Below are 17,587 nucleotides of genomic sequence, written 5' to 3'. Positions count from 1 at the left end.
TCTCTCTCTCTCTCTCTCTCTCTCTCTCTCTCTCTCTCTCTCTCTCTCTCTGTCAATCTCGCGTCGTGCCCGCTCGCACTCTCGCTCACAATCAGGGCCGGTGTGAGTAGACACTCTCATGACGCTCCGTTTGCAAAGCGTCGATGCTGAATATTTTCGATATTATATCTTATCTTCGATATAGCAAACGCACGAAATATTTCTTTTGTATAGAATATAAATTGCAAATATGTTCACGGTACTCGCGAAAACAATTGAGGTGAAATTTAATTGAGGTAAAGAGTGAAAAATCTCCTTAGAAATTTAAGATCTCTTTTTTTTAACACTTGCTCAATTGTCCTTCTTTGTCACTCTTTAGAATTAGAAATTTAGAATTTTTCACTTAAAACATTTTAGAGAATATATATTTTCATAATTTGTATCAATCCAATTCCTGCTCACAAAAAGAATCGAGAGTTTTTACATTACAATTGAGACATACAGGTGTTTAAATGTTATCTAGGGGAAAGAATGGGAGATAGAAATTTATAAATTATTTGTATTTTTCCAGTTTGAGTTCATATATAAGTTTTTCTCTAAAGTCAGCAAATTTTCTCTTTCTATCTAGAGAAGAATCTAATATAAATTGGAGGCATATCGAGACCATTTTCAAGAATGCAATCGGAACTATAGAATTAAACAAATATATTTTTTAAATTACTTTTTATCTTGGAATTGCACGATTTAAGAAAAAAAAAACTTTGGTGTTGCTACCAAAATAATTTGGCAACGACACGAATCGTCGCGCATAAGTGAATGAAAGATACTTTGTCTAATTTTTCGAAATCTCTCGTTCAAAAAATTAAATGGCCGATTTGGCGAACGTTCGCGCCGCCCCTGTTCTCAATCTCATCGTCATCGGTCCTTCGCCGCGCCGCATCCGGGCGGTATCTTCCCGAGCCGAGACACGCGCACGGACACACGCGTGTCCCTGCCGCGCGGTAGAGAAGGAGAACAAGGAAGCGACGGAGGCCGTCGAACGAAGCCCCGGAGACCCAAGCTGTTCCGCAGTCGCTAGCGAGAGAGGTGATTGTCGGGGTAGAAGTACGCGGGGGGAAGGAAGATGCGGTCGTTCGATCTCGGCGTGCACCTGCCGGCGTTGACGTTCGCGTCTTCGCGATGCTCGAAAGGGATCTCAGGCTCGCGATGGAAATCCTTTTCACAAGTCTACCAATCTTGTGTAATTTCTCGTTATTTCTTAAATCTACCGATTTTTATTAACCGCTTAATAGCATGGGTATAAAATTGTAGATTTTAGGAACAGATTTGAAGAACATTATCATTATCTTTTATAACGAATTAATTGTTGAACCATATTGACTTTGTTTTGAGAAACAATTTTAATATTGAAAGATTTAAAAAAGTTGTTTGCCACTAAAATTATTTATTTTATATACGATCAAATTTTTATTTCAAGAATAAAAGTTTGGTAATCGATTTGAATTAATTAACTTTATTAATATCACTAAATACATGTGACTTGTTTAAATATGTGTATTTGAGTCTTGTTGCGAGAAATTGTTCTTAAAGGAAATTGTCGGATAATATCAGAGGAAAACAAAATCCTGTCACTTTTATTTAATACCGCATTCGGAGTCCAATTCAAATAAATATATCGTGTAATCAAATATTAATTATTGATCAATTAGCCTCTCTGGTAATAGATAAATTTACTATCGTATGCTGTAACACGTGTGAATGTTTCACGGTTTACTAACTTTCGTTTACTAACGTTCTGATGAAATAATATAACACGATGGCTTTTGCACGGCGTTCTTCGTATAATTCGCGAAGTGCATTTTTGCTAGCACGATTACGCTCTCGAGTCCTTGACACTAACAAGATTACGGAAAATGGCGTCTAATCATTTCCACGTGTCAATGATTTGTGTGCCGACTCGACAAACTGCACGCAGGGCATTACTTGCGTTTAAGTTCTAACAAGATAGTCTCCACGCATGATTCAAGGAGACGGATGACGTCTTTATGCTTTTATATAGTTCATTTCTGTAAGTAAAAAACTCATCTTTTTCATTTACGTTGCCATTTAACGTATGCCATTCTCATTTGTGCTGCACAGTGCATTATTAATTATTTTATTACTGCATTGATAGAGATGCACGTACATAATGAAAATACGTCGCATAGATTAAATGAAAAGGATGAACTGATATTCTTAATTAATGAAATTTTAAATTAATTATAATTAAAATATATAGCATACAGAGGATATATATATTCTATAATACATACTGTATATTTTAATTAATTTAAAACTTCATTTATTTATATAGTATATTTAACTATGAAAAAAATTTTCATGAGATATGACGTAGGAAAAAATGTAAATTTTCCAGAGAGATCACATGTCTTTGAGTGTAATAATTCACCGATATTTTTTCACAATCCTTTAAATATTCATTTTCGCATTAACGATAGCATTATCTTTCGCTTCGTCGCTTAAAAAAATCGCGACAGTTGCAACACACAGTTATAACAGATAAATGCAAAAGTTACGATGATTTGCATACGACGAAGTTTCCGATCTTGAATTGTTGACCAATCGCGGTATCCGATTTCCGGTTACAGTGGGTGCGAGCGGCTACATCGTCTCGGCGGCGCTCGTGCTGATAGTCGGAGCACTGGTGGGTGTCCTGGCGACGATATCGCGTCATCTTCATCATCGTCGGCTGTTGGTGCATGAGCCGGTTCCTCCTGGCTCCGCTTCCTCCGCTTCTGCCTCCATTCTCCATCACCATCATCGGCATCATCATCATCGTCACCGTCATCGTTGCGAGGAGCCACCGCCGCCGCCGTTGCAACGTTGTCTTCTACTGCAAGATCATTATCGTTATCCTGATACACCCGTGAGTACCATCTGATCATTTGAGAGAACAGCACGTGATACTTTTAGAAATTACGTTTTTACGAAGAATGTAGAAAAACTCGATTTCAGTGTCGAGCGTATACATCGTGACATTGGTATGGTATTAAAAAGGAGAAAAAAAATGATACAATTAAAAAACATTTATTTCTATTCGTGCGCGCTGTTGAAATATCTAACGTTAGGGAACATTAAGACAGATTTGTTATGATAACCAGGAGAATTAGCAATACATTGCGTTACTAATGAATTTATATCGCGGATTATCATATATATCTCGAAGCTGTTGGAAATAAAATCGTAGCACACTTCCGCATATTTGTTGTAACTGTATACGTCGTACTAATTTTAGCAGACTTGACCGAGTTCGTCGAATAGCTTCTTTACAAATAACGGCTCGAACGAGCCGCGACAAACGTCGTATCGCACACTCTCTCCCCGGAACAATTCTCTCTTTCTCATTCATTTGCTGTCGCATTTCTCCGAACAATCACCGGTCTCATTACACATTCCTGATATCACGCGTCACGAATCAAAAAGGCGCACTCGACGCTATCGTCAGCGCTTTTTTTTTCCCCTCTCTCGTCAGGCGATAGACAGTTACGCGGAGGTCAGAATGGAAGGGGGAGGCAAGGAAGCGCGATTTCCTATCCAGCGGAGGTGGTTATCGACATTTACGACCTTCAGCGAGATTATTACGCGATTCGTGGAATGTCGAAGGCTATCTAAGAACAAGTTTTTGATATCTAATCTTCGGTAGCCGGCCGGCCACATCACAACGTGGCACAGCTGCATCTATCCGATACGTGCGTCTTTTTTCTCGTTTCTAGAAAAATGGACCACGCTCGTGGCTATACATAACTTCTCGTTCGTCCACTTTTTCTTCTATTTCTGTGCCTTGATTCAATTATTTCAAACGCGCGGCAAAACGAAGTGGATCTAGGACGAGCATGATTCACAAGATTCCACCTGCAGCCATAATTGATAGTATTACAGTTTTTCGTTGCGAGTTTTCAGATAAAGACCTTGACGCTTGTTGCTATATTGCATAGAGTAAATTCTTTGCACGTAACTTAATATAATATAATTTGTTGATAACATTTAATTCACTCTCGTTGGAACTATTTAAAATATTAACTCTTAAAGAGTTTTTATCCGGGATGAAATAATTTTGTTATACCCCATAAATTGAACACTATAATAATTAGGAGAAAAAATATTTAAAAATATGTTTCTGAAATAAATGTTTATACCTCGGTTTATTCAATCCCATTTAAGAAACGTTTAGAGAGAATATCTATTAAATATCGATGAAGATTTTAACCCTTAGTACATTTGGAATGTTTTTGTATCACAGCGGTGAAAAAAATGTGAATTGGTATACAATATTTATAGGAATGTGTTATTTAACATTCTTTTTTTTTGTAATTATTCTTTTATGAATCTTTAAATGTGCGACTCCATTGGAAACTCACAATAGAGAAAAAGCGTTACATTGATAAAAATATTTACTTTTTAGAAACTATTATAAATAACTTATTTAATGTGTTTATTCTTTTTAATATTTCTTTGATTTCCGCTGACTTTTTTCAGAAAATTCAAATAATCGGAAAACAATCAATAATATACAATATGTTGTTAATAACAGTTGATTTTAATTGAGATGTGAAAAACATGCCAGGTGATCGTTTACGTAAAAAAAAAAGATCCAAACTATTCTTGGGGGTTAATGATCAATTTTTTTCTCTCAACGTTTCTCTCGAACGTATTTTCCTACGGATAACTGTAATTTGCATAAGCGGCGTAATGCGTCAATACATTTCGGGACGATACTCGACGACGTATCGTCCCGATGGCGAGAGATACCTCGAATCTCAGCATCGATCGATGGCGGAGCCCTTTCCTTGGCAAAGCCCTCGAGGGTACGAGGACGTCGACGGTGCGTCCACCGCGCGCTTCGGTTTCCGCATCGGCATCGGGCGATGGGGAACTTAATTTGGAAGTTACCGGTCCCGTGATTACGTCGAGGAGAGTCAGCGGAAGTTTCATCCTCCTTCTCGTCGGCGAGACGTTGCGATGCGTTTCGTACAGCCGTCACGCCTGCTCCTCCTTTCCGCCGCCACCGCGACGCGGACCATTGTTATTCTAGATTGCATCGCAAATTAGATTACGGCGTACTACGGGTTCCGCCCTTATTCCCGCGCGCGCCGACGCCGACGCCGACGACGACGACGCTGCTCTTTGGCGGAGGCCGAGAAGATGCGGCTTCCTTTGCTCCTCTCGGTCGCGTATCTTCCCGCCTTTATCTCGCCCCCGATCCGCGCCAGATTGCGGTACACGCCGCCGCCGCCTTCTTCGCGTGCATACAGATGCTCCGAGCGACGACACGACTTAGGAATGCTATGACTGCAATGTCGAAAATTTACCCAAAGAGATCCTTTCTTTCTGATATGGAAAGTTTGGCTGTTGAAAATTTTAAACTGGATAATTTACAGAAATTTTGCTCTCTAGATCTGAATCAGTGGATGTACTCACTGATTTTCCAGTGGCATACTTTGACACTAGATAAATCGGTGAAATTCAATTGGAAAAGAAAGAATGTTTGAATTATGTAATTGAAATACCGATATTTGCACATCAGTTCCCAATATCATGTACATTTAATTTATACACTAAAACAAGGTTAACTAGGTTAAGGATTCCACGTTTCATTGATTTTCTAATTGAATTTCACTGTAAATTTATTGATTGCCAGTGGCGTAATTGGGATTGATATCAGTGATTATCCACTGATTCAGACTTATGGAATATATTTTTCTATATAATATAATTCATTAGGCGTGATATATGTAAAAATCGATCGATATATTAAAAGCAAATGAATATTTGCGTCTTTGGTTGCAACGTTTTTCTACTTTTTTTTTTGTAATACCTAATGATAGCGTCGACGTCGTTATAGTATCGTAGATTGTATACATGATAAAAGAGAGACGCAACAATAATACTATATAACAACACTGTCGTTAAGAATTAAAGAATAAGGACTTAAAAATGTAGCAACAAATATTCATCTTTCTGTCGAGATCTTACTATGACAAAAATAATGGTCAAATTTTCTAAATTAATAATAATCAAATTTTTAATTATAGAACACACTTTTACATTTTAACGCAATCTTATTTGGATTCGCTCTCGAACTTTTTGCTCCAATTTCATTACTACGTTGAATATATCACTCTCTTAAATTACTTTATCTACTTGGAATAGTAGCAACTAACAATATAGTGGATCAATATCGTTCGGTAATAACAACGATGATTAAATTAGCTAGTGTCAAATTAAAGAAAGTTTAAAGCAGTTTCTTCATTGACGTCTTTTCGATGCTCTTTCAAAGAGCGAACTCGTTTGACCTTCCGGCCGACCTTCCCAGTCCAAGATAGTGAAGCTGTTGACTGTAGATAGTCGATCGTAGAAGAGAGGAGAGATTAGTCGGGTTAGGAATAAATATTATGTCTAGAGAAAGAGAGAAAGAGAGCTGCAGTAGTCTCCTGTCGTTGGCAGACTGCTATTGTTATTCTCTTTTTTTTTTTACAGAAAAAATGTCGCGAAGAGGTTGATAAAACATTTTATATTGATTTTTTCCTTTCTTTAAATGCTATTCATAATAGTTTGCGAAATGTTTCCTGTTTATAACTATCTCGATTCTGTCTAGTTATTATTTCGATCGACATAGCATCATCAATTTACGCTTTTATTATTATTATTATAGATGAATTCATAGAATAGATCAAATAAGCTATTCAATAGTGGAGCAAATAAAACCAGATCACGGTACTTTAATAAAATAATAGAAATATGTTAAATATGTATAGAGGTTGCCGCAAATCAGGAAAATCAGGAAAGTCAAGAAAATTGAAAAACATTTAGGACAAACAGGGAAAAGTCAGAGAATTTTATTAAGTTTTCTATGAAATAAAAATCCTCGGCTTTCAGAAGTTTAATGTGTGTGCATCACACCCACAATTTTATCTACTTAACAATTACACGCACACGAGCAATATCAGCAACATTAGTATTTAGTAATTTATATTACTATGTTAAAGTGATTTCTAGACAAAAATTCGACGGTTCCGAAAGATTAAAATACAAAAAAAAAATTTATACTATTGAAATCGTCATGGAAAAATTAAGATATTTTAGGATGAAGAATTTGCGCCAATTCTGATGAATAAAAAATGAGAGACTGAAAGAGATGAGCAATCTAATCGATAATGATTTCGTGCTTATACTAAAAGTGAACCAAGAAGCCAAGATTAATCGAACGGATTAAAGAATTGATGAATTGAACGATACACCGGCATTTTCCACTACACGACTGCGCTTCGCTTGGTCTTGTGGAAAATGCCGGCGTTTCACAATCATATACGACGACATTGGATAGTGATGTTTATCCACCGTCGCGTCGTCGTCGATAGCGTCGTGGGGGGCATCGGAGAGAGGATTACAGCCTAAACCACTGCGACGCCAACGAGATGCGACGCGACGCGTTGCGTCGCGTCGCGACCCGACCCGACCCGACCCGACCCGACGCGACGCGACGGACGTTACGCGTTCGCTATGCGAGTCGCTATGTAAACCCCGCAGATCAAGCGGCACCGGGGGGTTTCCCCCGGTAACGCTAAACTGGCGCTCGCGAGCGGGGAAGCAATGACCTGATTTGCAATTTATTACGTTTGGGCGTCGTCCAAGTACGGCGCATTGGCGCCGCTGTCAAATCGGCGCGGCTGCCGATCGACGTGCACTGCGAACGTTCCCATGTAAAAAAAAAAAATAACAAGCAGAACGAGCTGTGTAAAAAAAAAAAGAGAGAGCTAACACGCGTACCGACTGGCGGGAAAAACAACCGGGAGAGACAAGTAAGCAAACAGAGCCGCGTATGTTTCGCGCGAATGATACGCCCCGAATTCCGACACGGGCCGCAAAATCGCGGATCGAGATTCCTGGTCATGTTTCCGCCGTAGTGTAACGTGTCAGTGAAGTAAACACGTCAAACATGACACATGTCCTGACAAATCCTTCAGTTGAAACGTTTCGATCCGTCATGGTTGGAATTACCTGTTCACGCAGATTGATTTCTTGGCTTATATTCAGAAAAATATAAAATCATCAGTTAGATTGCTCAAGACCTTTTTCAGTCACCGACTCTTTTGCTCTTCTATACACATTTTTGTTATTTTATTAAAATAATTAGAAGATTCTTGTTATGAGAAATCAGCGATAATAGTTCTCTGACAAGTTTCTGCTGGGATGGAAAGATGGATTTCAATTTGACAAACAAGTGTGAATGAGGTCAACGAGCTTGAAACGCCGACGTATAAAATAACGTTGTCCAGACGTGTTAAGTGGCATTTGTAGAGTACCTACTTTCCGCAGCAATCGGTTACAAGCTATTGATATTTTGGGAACGAATGGCGGTTCGTGCGCGGCACCCATATGTCATGGGGATTTGTAGCTCGCGAGTGGAACTAGAATATATGCCCGATGACGTAACGACGACCGCCCGCCAGTGACGCAACGTCATTCGTGATAGCGCGACGAAGGCCATGATATGCGGCCAGACCGTGCCGCACGTGTTTCTATTACCTTTTCCGGGAAATAACGATGTCTAGACTTAAGTGTGATTCATCGTCCGCCGATGCAAACACAGTAGCAGTAGGTAAATCGTCGAGATAAATCGTGACGATGATGAGACCACGGCTATAAAGTGCTGTGACCCGCGAATTAAAAACGCGGCCGCTACAGACACTCTTAAGAAGGTCTGTTTGATTTCTTCTGAGAACGAAGAAAGATACATTCCTTGAATGATGAGGTCGAGATGACCCTGAAGCTTCGTCGGTCGAAGCATTTTTTGTTTTACTGCAATTATTTAAAGTCAGTTGATAAATTCTATTGTTATTTTTTTTGCTTGGAAAAACTGGAAATTGTAAGATTCGCTGAAAAATATATCAATAACATCAAATGCGACCTTCTTCTCTCATCTTTTTTTCATCTACAAATAAACGGAGGAACATTATTCCATGTCATTATTTTATTACTTCATGTGGCTTATTAAATCTGTTGAATTATTCGGAAACGTTTTATTTCCCGAAGATCGCGGTATATAATTAAGAAGTTAATTACTATTCCGAGATTTTGGGGCAAAACGAAGGGAATTTGGATCGAAGCTACGCCAATGCTTGACGGCTACGCGCACGTGCTAACCCGCGACATAACTACGCGAGCATCGTCACGCGCTGACGTCACAATTCACGGCACACACCGATACCGAAAGCGGTGTCGACCGCGTCTACGCGACGTCGAGTCGCGACGAAAGCACAAGGGCTGGGCGTTTCGTGTGAAAAATCTAGGTCGAGTTGGTAATATAACAACATCTTCATCTTATTGCGTAAACGTAAACGTCCACATTTCTTTCGCTTTTTCGCTAAGAACTCGTCGAGAAACGTGTAACTACTGTTTCTAATCTTGTTTACATATAATGAAACACAAAAAGAAGAAGAAGAAAACGTCTCTCTAGCTTTCGTAGGTTTTTTTTTTTTTTAAATCTACAGAGCAAGTTATAAATTTTTTCCAACTCCCTCGACCAAGAGGAGAAAAAAGATCGAAATGTATAAAAAGAATTCCGAGACTGAAAAAGATTTCGATAACACCGGTAACCCGGAGCTACTTCGTGACGTAACAAGTTTTTTTTTATTTGTTTTTTTTTTACGCATACATCTGTTTTTGCCAGCAATTCAATATGTCAACGTGTTACACGATTAAAAAAGAGAAATGCCGTCTCGCCGAGTCATCTGCGTTACAATGTGTCTCCGTTTAACGGTAAACGTTCATCGCGACATCACACAAATATTTACACTTGTGTCGCAAGAAAGAACGCGCATTGGAACGACGAAATGAGCCAACGATATTTTACTTCCCACTCGATCAGAAATAAACCTTACGAGTGACATTAATTCCAACAGCTCGAAAATAATTCCGACATAACAGAAATTCTCAAAATTGTGGAAAGTCGAGGGAATTGAGGAAACAATTTTTCTCCTTCCCCCCCCCCCTCCTCTCTCTCTCCCTCTCGTCGTATCCTTCCCTTGCCGCGATAGAGACAAGGCAGTACAACCCCTGTAAAATATTCCCCCTAACGAACTCTTTTTCGATAATCTCTCGTATAAGTGCCTTGCTACATTGGCCGATATATCGACTATTCACCGCCGCCGGTACGGGTGGCAACCCGATTTCCCTATCGACTTTCCCGTTCTCTCGTGGCGGCGACCCTGACCCAACGACGCGCCCGTCCTCCATGGGCGAGCCAAACATCCAACCAACCACCAACCGCCCCTTCGAATCGACCACCCGACGAGCCTACGACGGGCGTGCGCTCGCGGCGACGTTGATTTTCATCGGTCTCGAGGCTGTTCGCAGGTAACCCTCGGATACGACCTACTTTTCTCTCACGCTATAACTATGTAGCGATGCGTCGCGGTGGCGAGCGTTACGCAGAGGTCCTCTACCACGAGGGTGGACGCCGTCTTGTAGTAACTTAGTAAGAGCGAAATATTAATCTCACGAATTTTCTTTTTAATTTAATATTCAATTTATATAATGCAAATCTTTGATTAATATTTTTTCCGAAATTTCAAATAAACCGATGTGAGGATATTCGTGCGTATGAAATAAATAAAATGTATGTTAATAATAAAGCAATTGATTTGCAATCTTGATCCTGCTTCTGGGTCATATTGTAATTATTATTTTTATCTCTTTAATATGGTTAGACATCTTGTATAATACATTGAATTTTATACGAGATCGTTATTACATTTGCGGCGATAAAATGTGATTATCAAATAACAAGTGTGCACGCATGTATTTATTCATCTTTTTTTTTTTTTGCCCTGTTCTTACATATCAAGATTAATGATAAATTTGATATTTTATATATACTATATATATATTTGTCAGCCAATTTAAAGATAAATCGCGAATAAATAATTAACTGTCAGACGGAAATATCAATCGTTGAGATTCCATCGCACAATTTACATTACATTTGCATATAAATTATAACTAAAAGTCCTCCAATTATATAATTGTAATACATAAGTACTTATTTATTTGCAAATTATCTCTTTCTTTGTTAGCAATTAATCATTACTTCATAAAAAGCATTTCTTCTCTTAGAAATTATATATTTCTGGTTAAAACATTTTTGATAAATACTGATTGAGACTTAAGAGAATTGAATGATTCAGAAAGAGAACGATGATGGTCGCGTGTTATCGCCGTTATCGATTCTTCAGTAACCATACATTTCTACCATCGGAGAATTAATTCGAATCTTCGCACTCGAATCTTTGCAAGTCGATATGGCTTGCGAAGTGAGAGACGAGACTATAGCCGTGAGAAGCGCAGGACAGGCCGCGGACCGCAAGCCACGTCTGCGGTCTTTCCGGCGGAGACCGCTCTCTGGCTACTTTTCAGATTCGCTCGTTTCCTCTTTGTCTCTCTCTCTCTCTCTCTCTCTCTCTCTCTCTCTCATACACATTGTTCTGAGCCCGCACCCGCCGCATTTATCGATCGCTTCATGTCGGAGTTCCGGGCAACGAATTAAGCTGCCAACTATGAAAATGAGCAATCAACAGGGCTCTGTAAAAGGCGATTATAGTAGAGCTACAAAGTAAAACTTCGATCGCGCGCAGTAAAACATGGACGAGGGTAAAGTTCATTCCTTTAATATGCATACATTTGGAATTTTCTATAAATTGCGACGTTCTTTTTGTATAAATACATAAAATTGCTTGTTACGTTAACAGTTTTTAGTACTGGAAAATAATAATTATAGACTGAAGTAAAAAATTCAGTTAAAAATACATGTTAAGATGATAATAGAATTGTAGAGTGAGTTTAAGAATGTTTTGATTGTATAATATCAGCAAAACAATTTTGACCGTGACGAGATTTTAAAACTGCAAAAGATAAAACAAGTAATTTGGCGTGTAATATGGTTTATGCACTGCAATCACTACATTTTGCTATAGTTCTAGATAAATAATTTTTATCTACGAGTAAGTTTCGGGGATTTAAATAAATTTTTGGATAAATATTCATTAGAATTTTATTAATATATATAACGATTTAATTTCATTTGTGATGCTAGTTTCTCATAAATTTGCAAATAAGTACTACAAGATGCGATTTTGTATAAGAATCAAGGTGAACAAAAAAACAATCAAATAACTTTTTAATCAATAATTTCGAAATGTAACACATACATTTTTAAATATTATGATTACTGCATTTTTACAAGTTAATTTTTAAAATACATTTAACACTTAGTAAATTAAATTATCGCTACTTAAACTTTGTATACGTAAGTAAATAAATTTAGAAATTTTCATCTCCGGCACTCGGGGAAATACACGGTGTAGTTGTCATCATCCACCGTTCTAACGCATAATAAATTCGGGACTGCGAAATAGCAACACGCTCAAAATCGGGTAGCGAGCGGGAGATAAATCTTTAGGAGACCGTATTTCGAGAAAACCTCTTAATTCTGAGATGAACGACGCGACTGTTTATCAACAAGGAGGGTCGGTTCAGCGACCGGTCTCGTTTCCGACGAGACATAAAAGTAGCTGCACGGTGGTAGTTGCGTGTACGCGCATTCGCACGCGTGTACACCATTCCGCTGCGGTCGGATGGACCTTTGCTAATCTAGCACTCTCACTATTAGAAATTACGTTTGGTTTTACGGTATAATTGAATGCTAATTAATTGCACAAATTGTTTGGTCTAATTCTGATTTTATCACCATTTTTTTTCTCTCAGAACAGGACATTAATATTAATATCGCTTAAAAATAAATATTTGCGTCATCATGTATTTACCGGTATTTACGGTATCTTAGAACCATTAAATGGCAATTAAATTCTAATCTCTTTTTTTCTTCCATAATTCTTACACATATTTCTCGAAAGAGACATATAGCTGGCAAGCTAGAAATATATTACTTTATTAATAGCAATATTAATTTTTCCCTTATGATATACGAGTAATAAATTTAGGATTAAATAATAAATTGGCAATTAATTTGCATCTAAATATGCTATAAATTTGAACGTAATTCCTAATGATAGATCAAGTTAACGGGGATACCGAACAGTGGCCTCGAATAACGGCGACGAAAAATTAAGCTCTCTAGAATTATATCACGGATCTTACTTATCCAAGAAAATCTGAAACTCCGCGTGTATATCTTACTTTTCGAAGCACATACGAAGCAACGCAACGATGCGATCGCACTTTTTCGACCGTCGTCGGCCGTCGCGCGGCTTAACGAGGTCGATTAACATAATGGAAACATTTGCATTCATTATACGGTGGTATAATGCATGGTAACCCTGACGAACGTTTGCCTTAATTGGTCTTGCCTCCGTAAAATCCGCGCGATGCCATCGTTAATAACGCTGAATCTCGGTTGCGTTTCTAGAACGACAAAGTGAACCTTTAAGGATTCCCTTCTCTATACGGTACGTCCTCGCTGCTCGTTATTACGAGAGATTGATGACGTAAATCCTTGTTAGTAGCTGCAATTGAGATTTTTCACATTGATACCAATTGTCTACGTCTCAGTTGCAATTACGTACGGATAATTCTTTAACGAACGTACGCTGCCAAACGGCTCCGACGCTACTGAATAGTAAACAACGAACGGGCGGATGACTCTCGTTCTCGTCGAAAATAGCGGATCCGCTTGAAAACAGGAGGAATTCGAATAGGACGGCGGGAAGGACATTGCGAGTTAAAAAGACAACGGGCGGGGACGACGGGGGACGAGAGAGACTGGTTAGAATTGATGCGGACGAGACGACGCGACACGACACGGCACGACGGATCTCGCCATCCGCCGTCATTTTACGCAGCGGCGCGGTGCGGCGCGGCGCCCACGACCGTGACTTCTTTTATGGAGCGGGCCCCAAACAGCCTCGTCCCAGTCCCCCGGCGAGGCCGCGACCCGAAAGCCGCAGTAACCGGGTCTTAACCTCGGCCTCCCTGTTCTTCTCGCTGGCCTCTTCGACATCAAAGCTTTCGTCGCTGCCGTCGTGGTCGTCGTGGTCGTCGTCATCCTCGTCCTCGTCCTCGTCCTCGTCCTCGTCACTCGACGAGCGAACATAGTAAACAGGACGAGTTAGGAATTTGCATACAAGGCCCGAAACAGTCTCGTAGGACGACCTGTCGCGTTCTTGTCCCAACCGCCGGACGAGTTCGGCTGGAATTCTCGTTAGCCGCAAGAATACCGGACCTTTATTTACAGACATGCCTTGAGTCATTCTCGCAAAGGAAGGAATTATTTTCAGTGGAGGAAAATGATATTAGAAAATTAGAAAATTTTCTGATTTATCGCCGTTGTATTATAAAATTTTCTCGTATTATTACTTTCTTTATGATTCTCGATTCTTTTATGAGATTGAAATCGATTTTTGCTCGACGTAAAAACGTCGAGGCAAAAGGACTTATATCTGATTAGATGAGAAAATAAATGAGATGACATTGTACGATTACTTTTGGATGGATTTTACTTTGGTAAAATTTAAAATTGAAGTTTGGTTATAAAACATACAGCGTTATAAATTTCATATAACGCTATATAAGTTATAACATATAGGTTTCAATGCTGTAATAAAGAACGATTTTCTCGGATATTTTTGTAGAAGAAAGATCGATCTCAGAATAATTAAATCGATCGTTAATAAAATAATGCGGCTCAAATGGCATATCTTATACATGTAATGAAATATATATCGCTGCGAAATATGGATGCATGAATTTATTAACACAGTAACGGTTATTAGTTTGCTGATGATAAAGTTGTGAAATATGGATGACGAGACTTTCGAAATATTTTATGAGTCATCTGCATTGGCGAGTGTACGACGAGCACGACGTACAGAGAACATCCAAAAATATGAAAAATTCCATACATTTGTGAAAAGCTGCTCGTTAGGACGTGTATGATTTCCCTTGTGTTGTACTGAGATAGTAGCTCTCTTTCTCTCTCTCTTACACACACAACTGTATGAGTAAGATAATCCACATATGACAACTTTTAGAAGATAAGAAATTGTTTTGTGTATTATATTTAATTAAAATTTTTTCTTGAAAAAAATAATCGTAATATAATGAAATTAATCTTAGTATGATCAAGTTTCGACGTTATTACATAATTTATACATCAGTTAACATATTAATCATACAGAATTGTATGACAGTATTCGCAATTGAAAAAGTTGTATTAAGTTTAAGATATTTCACGTGTCTCAAACAGTTTATGTAAATTTTCATGTCAATTTAACATATAAGATGCATAAGTTAAGAAATAACATACAAATGTTATATATATAGACAATTAATACAAAAAATACATTGACATAATTTATAAACAAATTGTGGAAGCATTTTCTTTTCAAAATTAACATTTGTAATACAAGTATACTTGTATGTTAAATTAGCGTTCGGATGTGTTAAAAATTTAACAAAAAAAAAAAAAAATTTCAATAACGGCCCATTTTAACACAAAATGTTTTTACTACATGCCAAGAAATTCGAATTTACATACACATCGTACACGTAACATTCATTAGGTAACCGAGGCAGATTATGTATAATTAACAGATCATGTATTATTGAAAATTAAATAAACTTTTTCTTTAATCTTTTCACAATTTCGCCCGAGACTATTTACGTCCACTTTCGCTGGACAATCACCTCTGTACTATATTTATACACATTTTATGTTATCGCACTTTATCGCAATAGACGTCAGGATCGTCTCGAAAAGCTGATAGCCAGTGTACGTATCGATAGACGTTCTTAGCAGCACGAGCAGCTCGGTTCTACGTTTCGCGCTTATCCAAAAGCTTATCATCACCGCGCTGAGCGATATTATTCACGTTAGGAAGGTGACATATCTCTGCGCGATTGCGCTTACGCGCGCTTTAACGTAGTAATAATATCCTGGTGTGTCGCGGTCGCGCGCTCGTCATCGCCATTGACTGCCGCGCACGACTCGTCCTTGGTGAGTCGATAAGAGCGATAAAACGCGCGGCGACCAGCTAGTCTAGACGATTACGCAATCCCCTGAAAAGGCATTGATTGACGTCCCTACGGAGCAGAAGCGAGGCGGAGCGGAGCAAAGTGCAGCGAGACGAGACAGGACGACCATATACGCGACCACCCGTCGTCCCCGAGTCGTCATCGAGTTACATCGTCGTTGCTTCGTACCCGTTCGCTCGTAAACCGTCGCGTATTCTGCAATAAGAAGAAAAGGAGGGGAACGGGCGCCACTCACGTGTGCGTGTATGCGTGTGCGTGTGCGCGCGCGCGCGCGCATGTCTATCGCTGTCTACGCGTCTGGTACGACCGAGACGGCGACAATCGCGAATTCCGCACAAGGTGGAAGGAGCGAAATTCGCGATGACTGGAAAGACCAGCAGGAACAAAGGACAAAACCGCAGGCCCCATAAGCGATACGATTTGAAAAAGTTACTCGGAAGAGAACAGCGTTGTTTGTGACGTATCAAACGCGTGACTAAGCTGATTTCACAATCACAGTGATATACTATATATGTTAAGAGCCAACGGATGTTAAAAGCCAGAACATTATCGTAGCGTTGTATTATAATCCATTGACGATGTCTGTTAAAAGACTAAATCGGGCTATCAGTCGATTATGCGCCGTACTACTGGGTATTTTGAAGATCTGTAATGGACTCATTTAATAATGCAAGCGCTGGTCTCCATATTCTCATGCCGCGTTTAGCGCTAAATGCGGCTGTCTGATCCTCTTCTCTCGCGCTGACATTGAATGCAATCCTCATATTAGACTTAATTAGACCGATAAATCCCAACACATCAGCTGAGTATATTTAGCGTTAAATGAATGTATGAGCACGATGTGCGAGACATTGAATCTTCCATTGGATTTTAGATTGTAAACATTAATATATGCAATGTATATATATATATATATATAAATATATAAACTATTATATTCATATTCCGATATTACTTCTGGAAAAATTATATTATAGATAGATTAGAAAAAATAAAAGATATTTGCCACCTACAGATGATCTGAAGGTTATACCTTTACGTCGCCCCCGGTGGCGGTGGTTGTAAGCAGAATTCTTTCTAAAAAATCTGTTTATTGCTGCTAACTACCGACCCATGAACAGTTAAGAGATAAAAGTTAAGAGATTAAACGTTAAGCTGTTATGCACATTCAAGCCGATGGGTTTAAGTCTCCGCTTTTACGCGGACTCATTCGCGCCGGAAGGGGCGGTGATCGTCTCGACGGCGACGGGTTGATTCATCTCGCGCAGCTCTCTCGTTATCCGGCCGTATTGTCATTATGAAAACGAGCAACGGCGCGCACTTAATCGACCGGCGGGATTCGAGTTGCCGCGACGGCAACTACAATTTCCGTGCTTACGCGCGGCTATAACATTCGGAATATTTAATAACCGGTATCGTAATGCAAATCAGTATACAGGGTATCCCAGAAATTAACAAGTCACCCTCTATCTACGTAGATCTCTCGATATCCCCAATTTGG

At 39.1% G+C, this 17,587-nt stretch overlaps 1 protein-coding gene across 2 annotated transcripts in view; it reads left to right on the top strand.

Moving 5' to 3' along the window:
* Positions 1-17,587, top strand: part of LOC108755417 (hybrid signal transduction histidine kinase B-like) — a 78,547-nt gene that overhangs the window by 20,144 nt on the left and 40,816 nt on the right. For both annotated transcript variants that reach the window (XM_018498394.1, XM_018498395.1), the window contains exon 2: positions 2,628-2,905. In XM_018498394.1, the coding sequence (XP_018353896.1) occupies positions 2,628-2,905 (278 nt within the window). The remainder of the gene's footprint in view (positions 1-2,627; positions 2,906-17,587) is intronic.

Source organism: Trachymyrmex septentrionalis, unplaced genomic scaffold (assembly GCF_001594115.1).
Source record: "Trachymyrmex septentrionalis isolate Tsep2-gDNA-1 unplaced genomic scaffold, Tsep1.0 scaffold87, whole genome shotgun sequence".
Lineage (NCBI taxonomy): Eukaryota > Metazoa > Arthropoda > Insecta > Hymenoptera > Formicidae > Trachymyrmex > Trachymyrmex septentrionalis.
The sequence above is the reverse complement of the archived record's forward strand: the minus strand, read 5'-3'. Positions and strand labels throughout refer to the sequence as shown.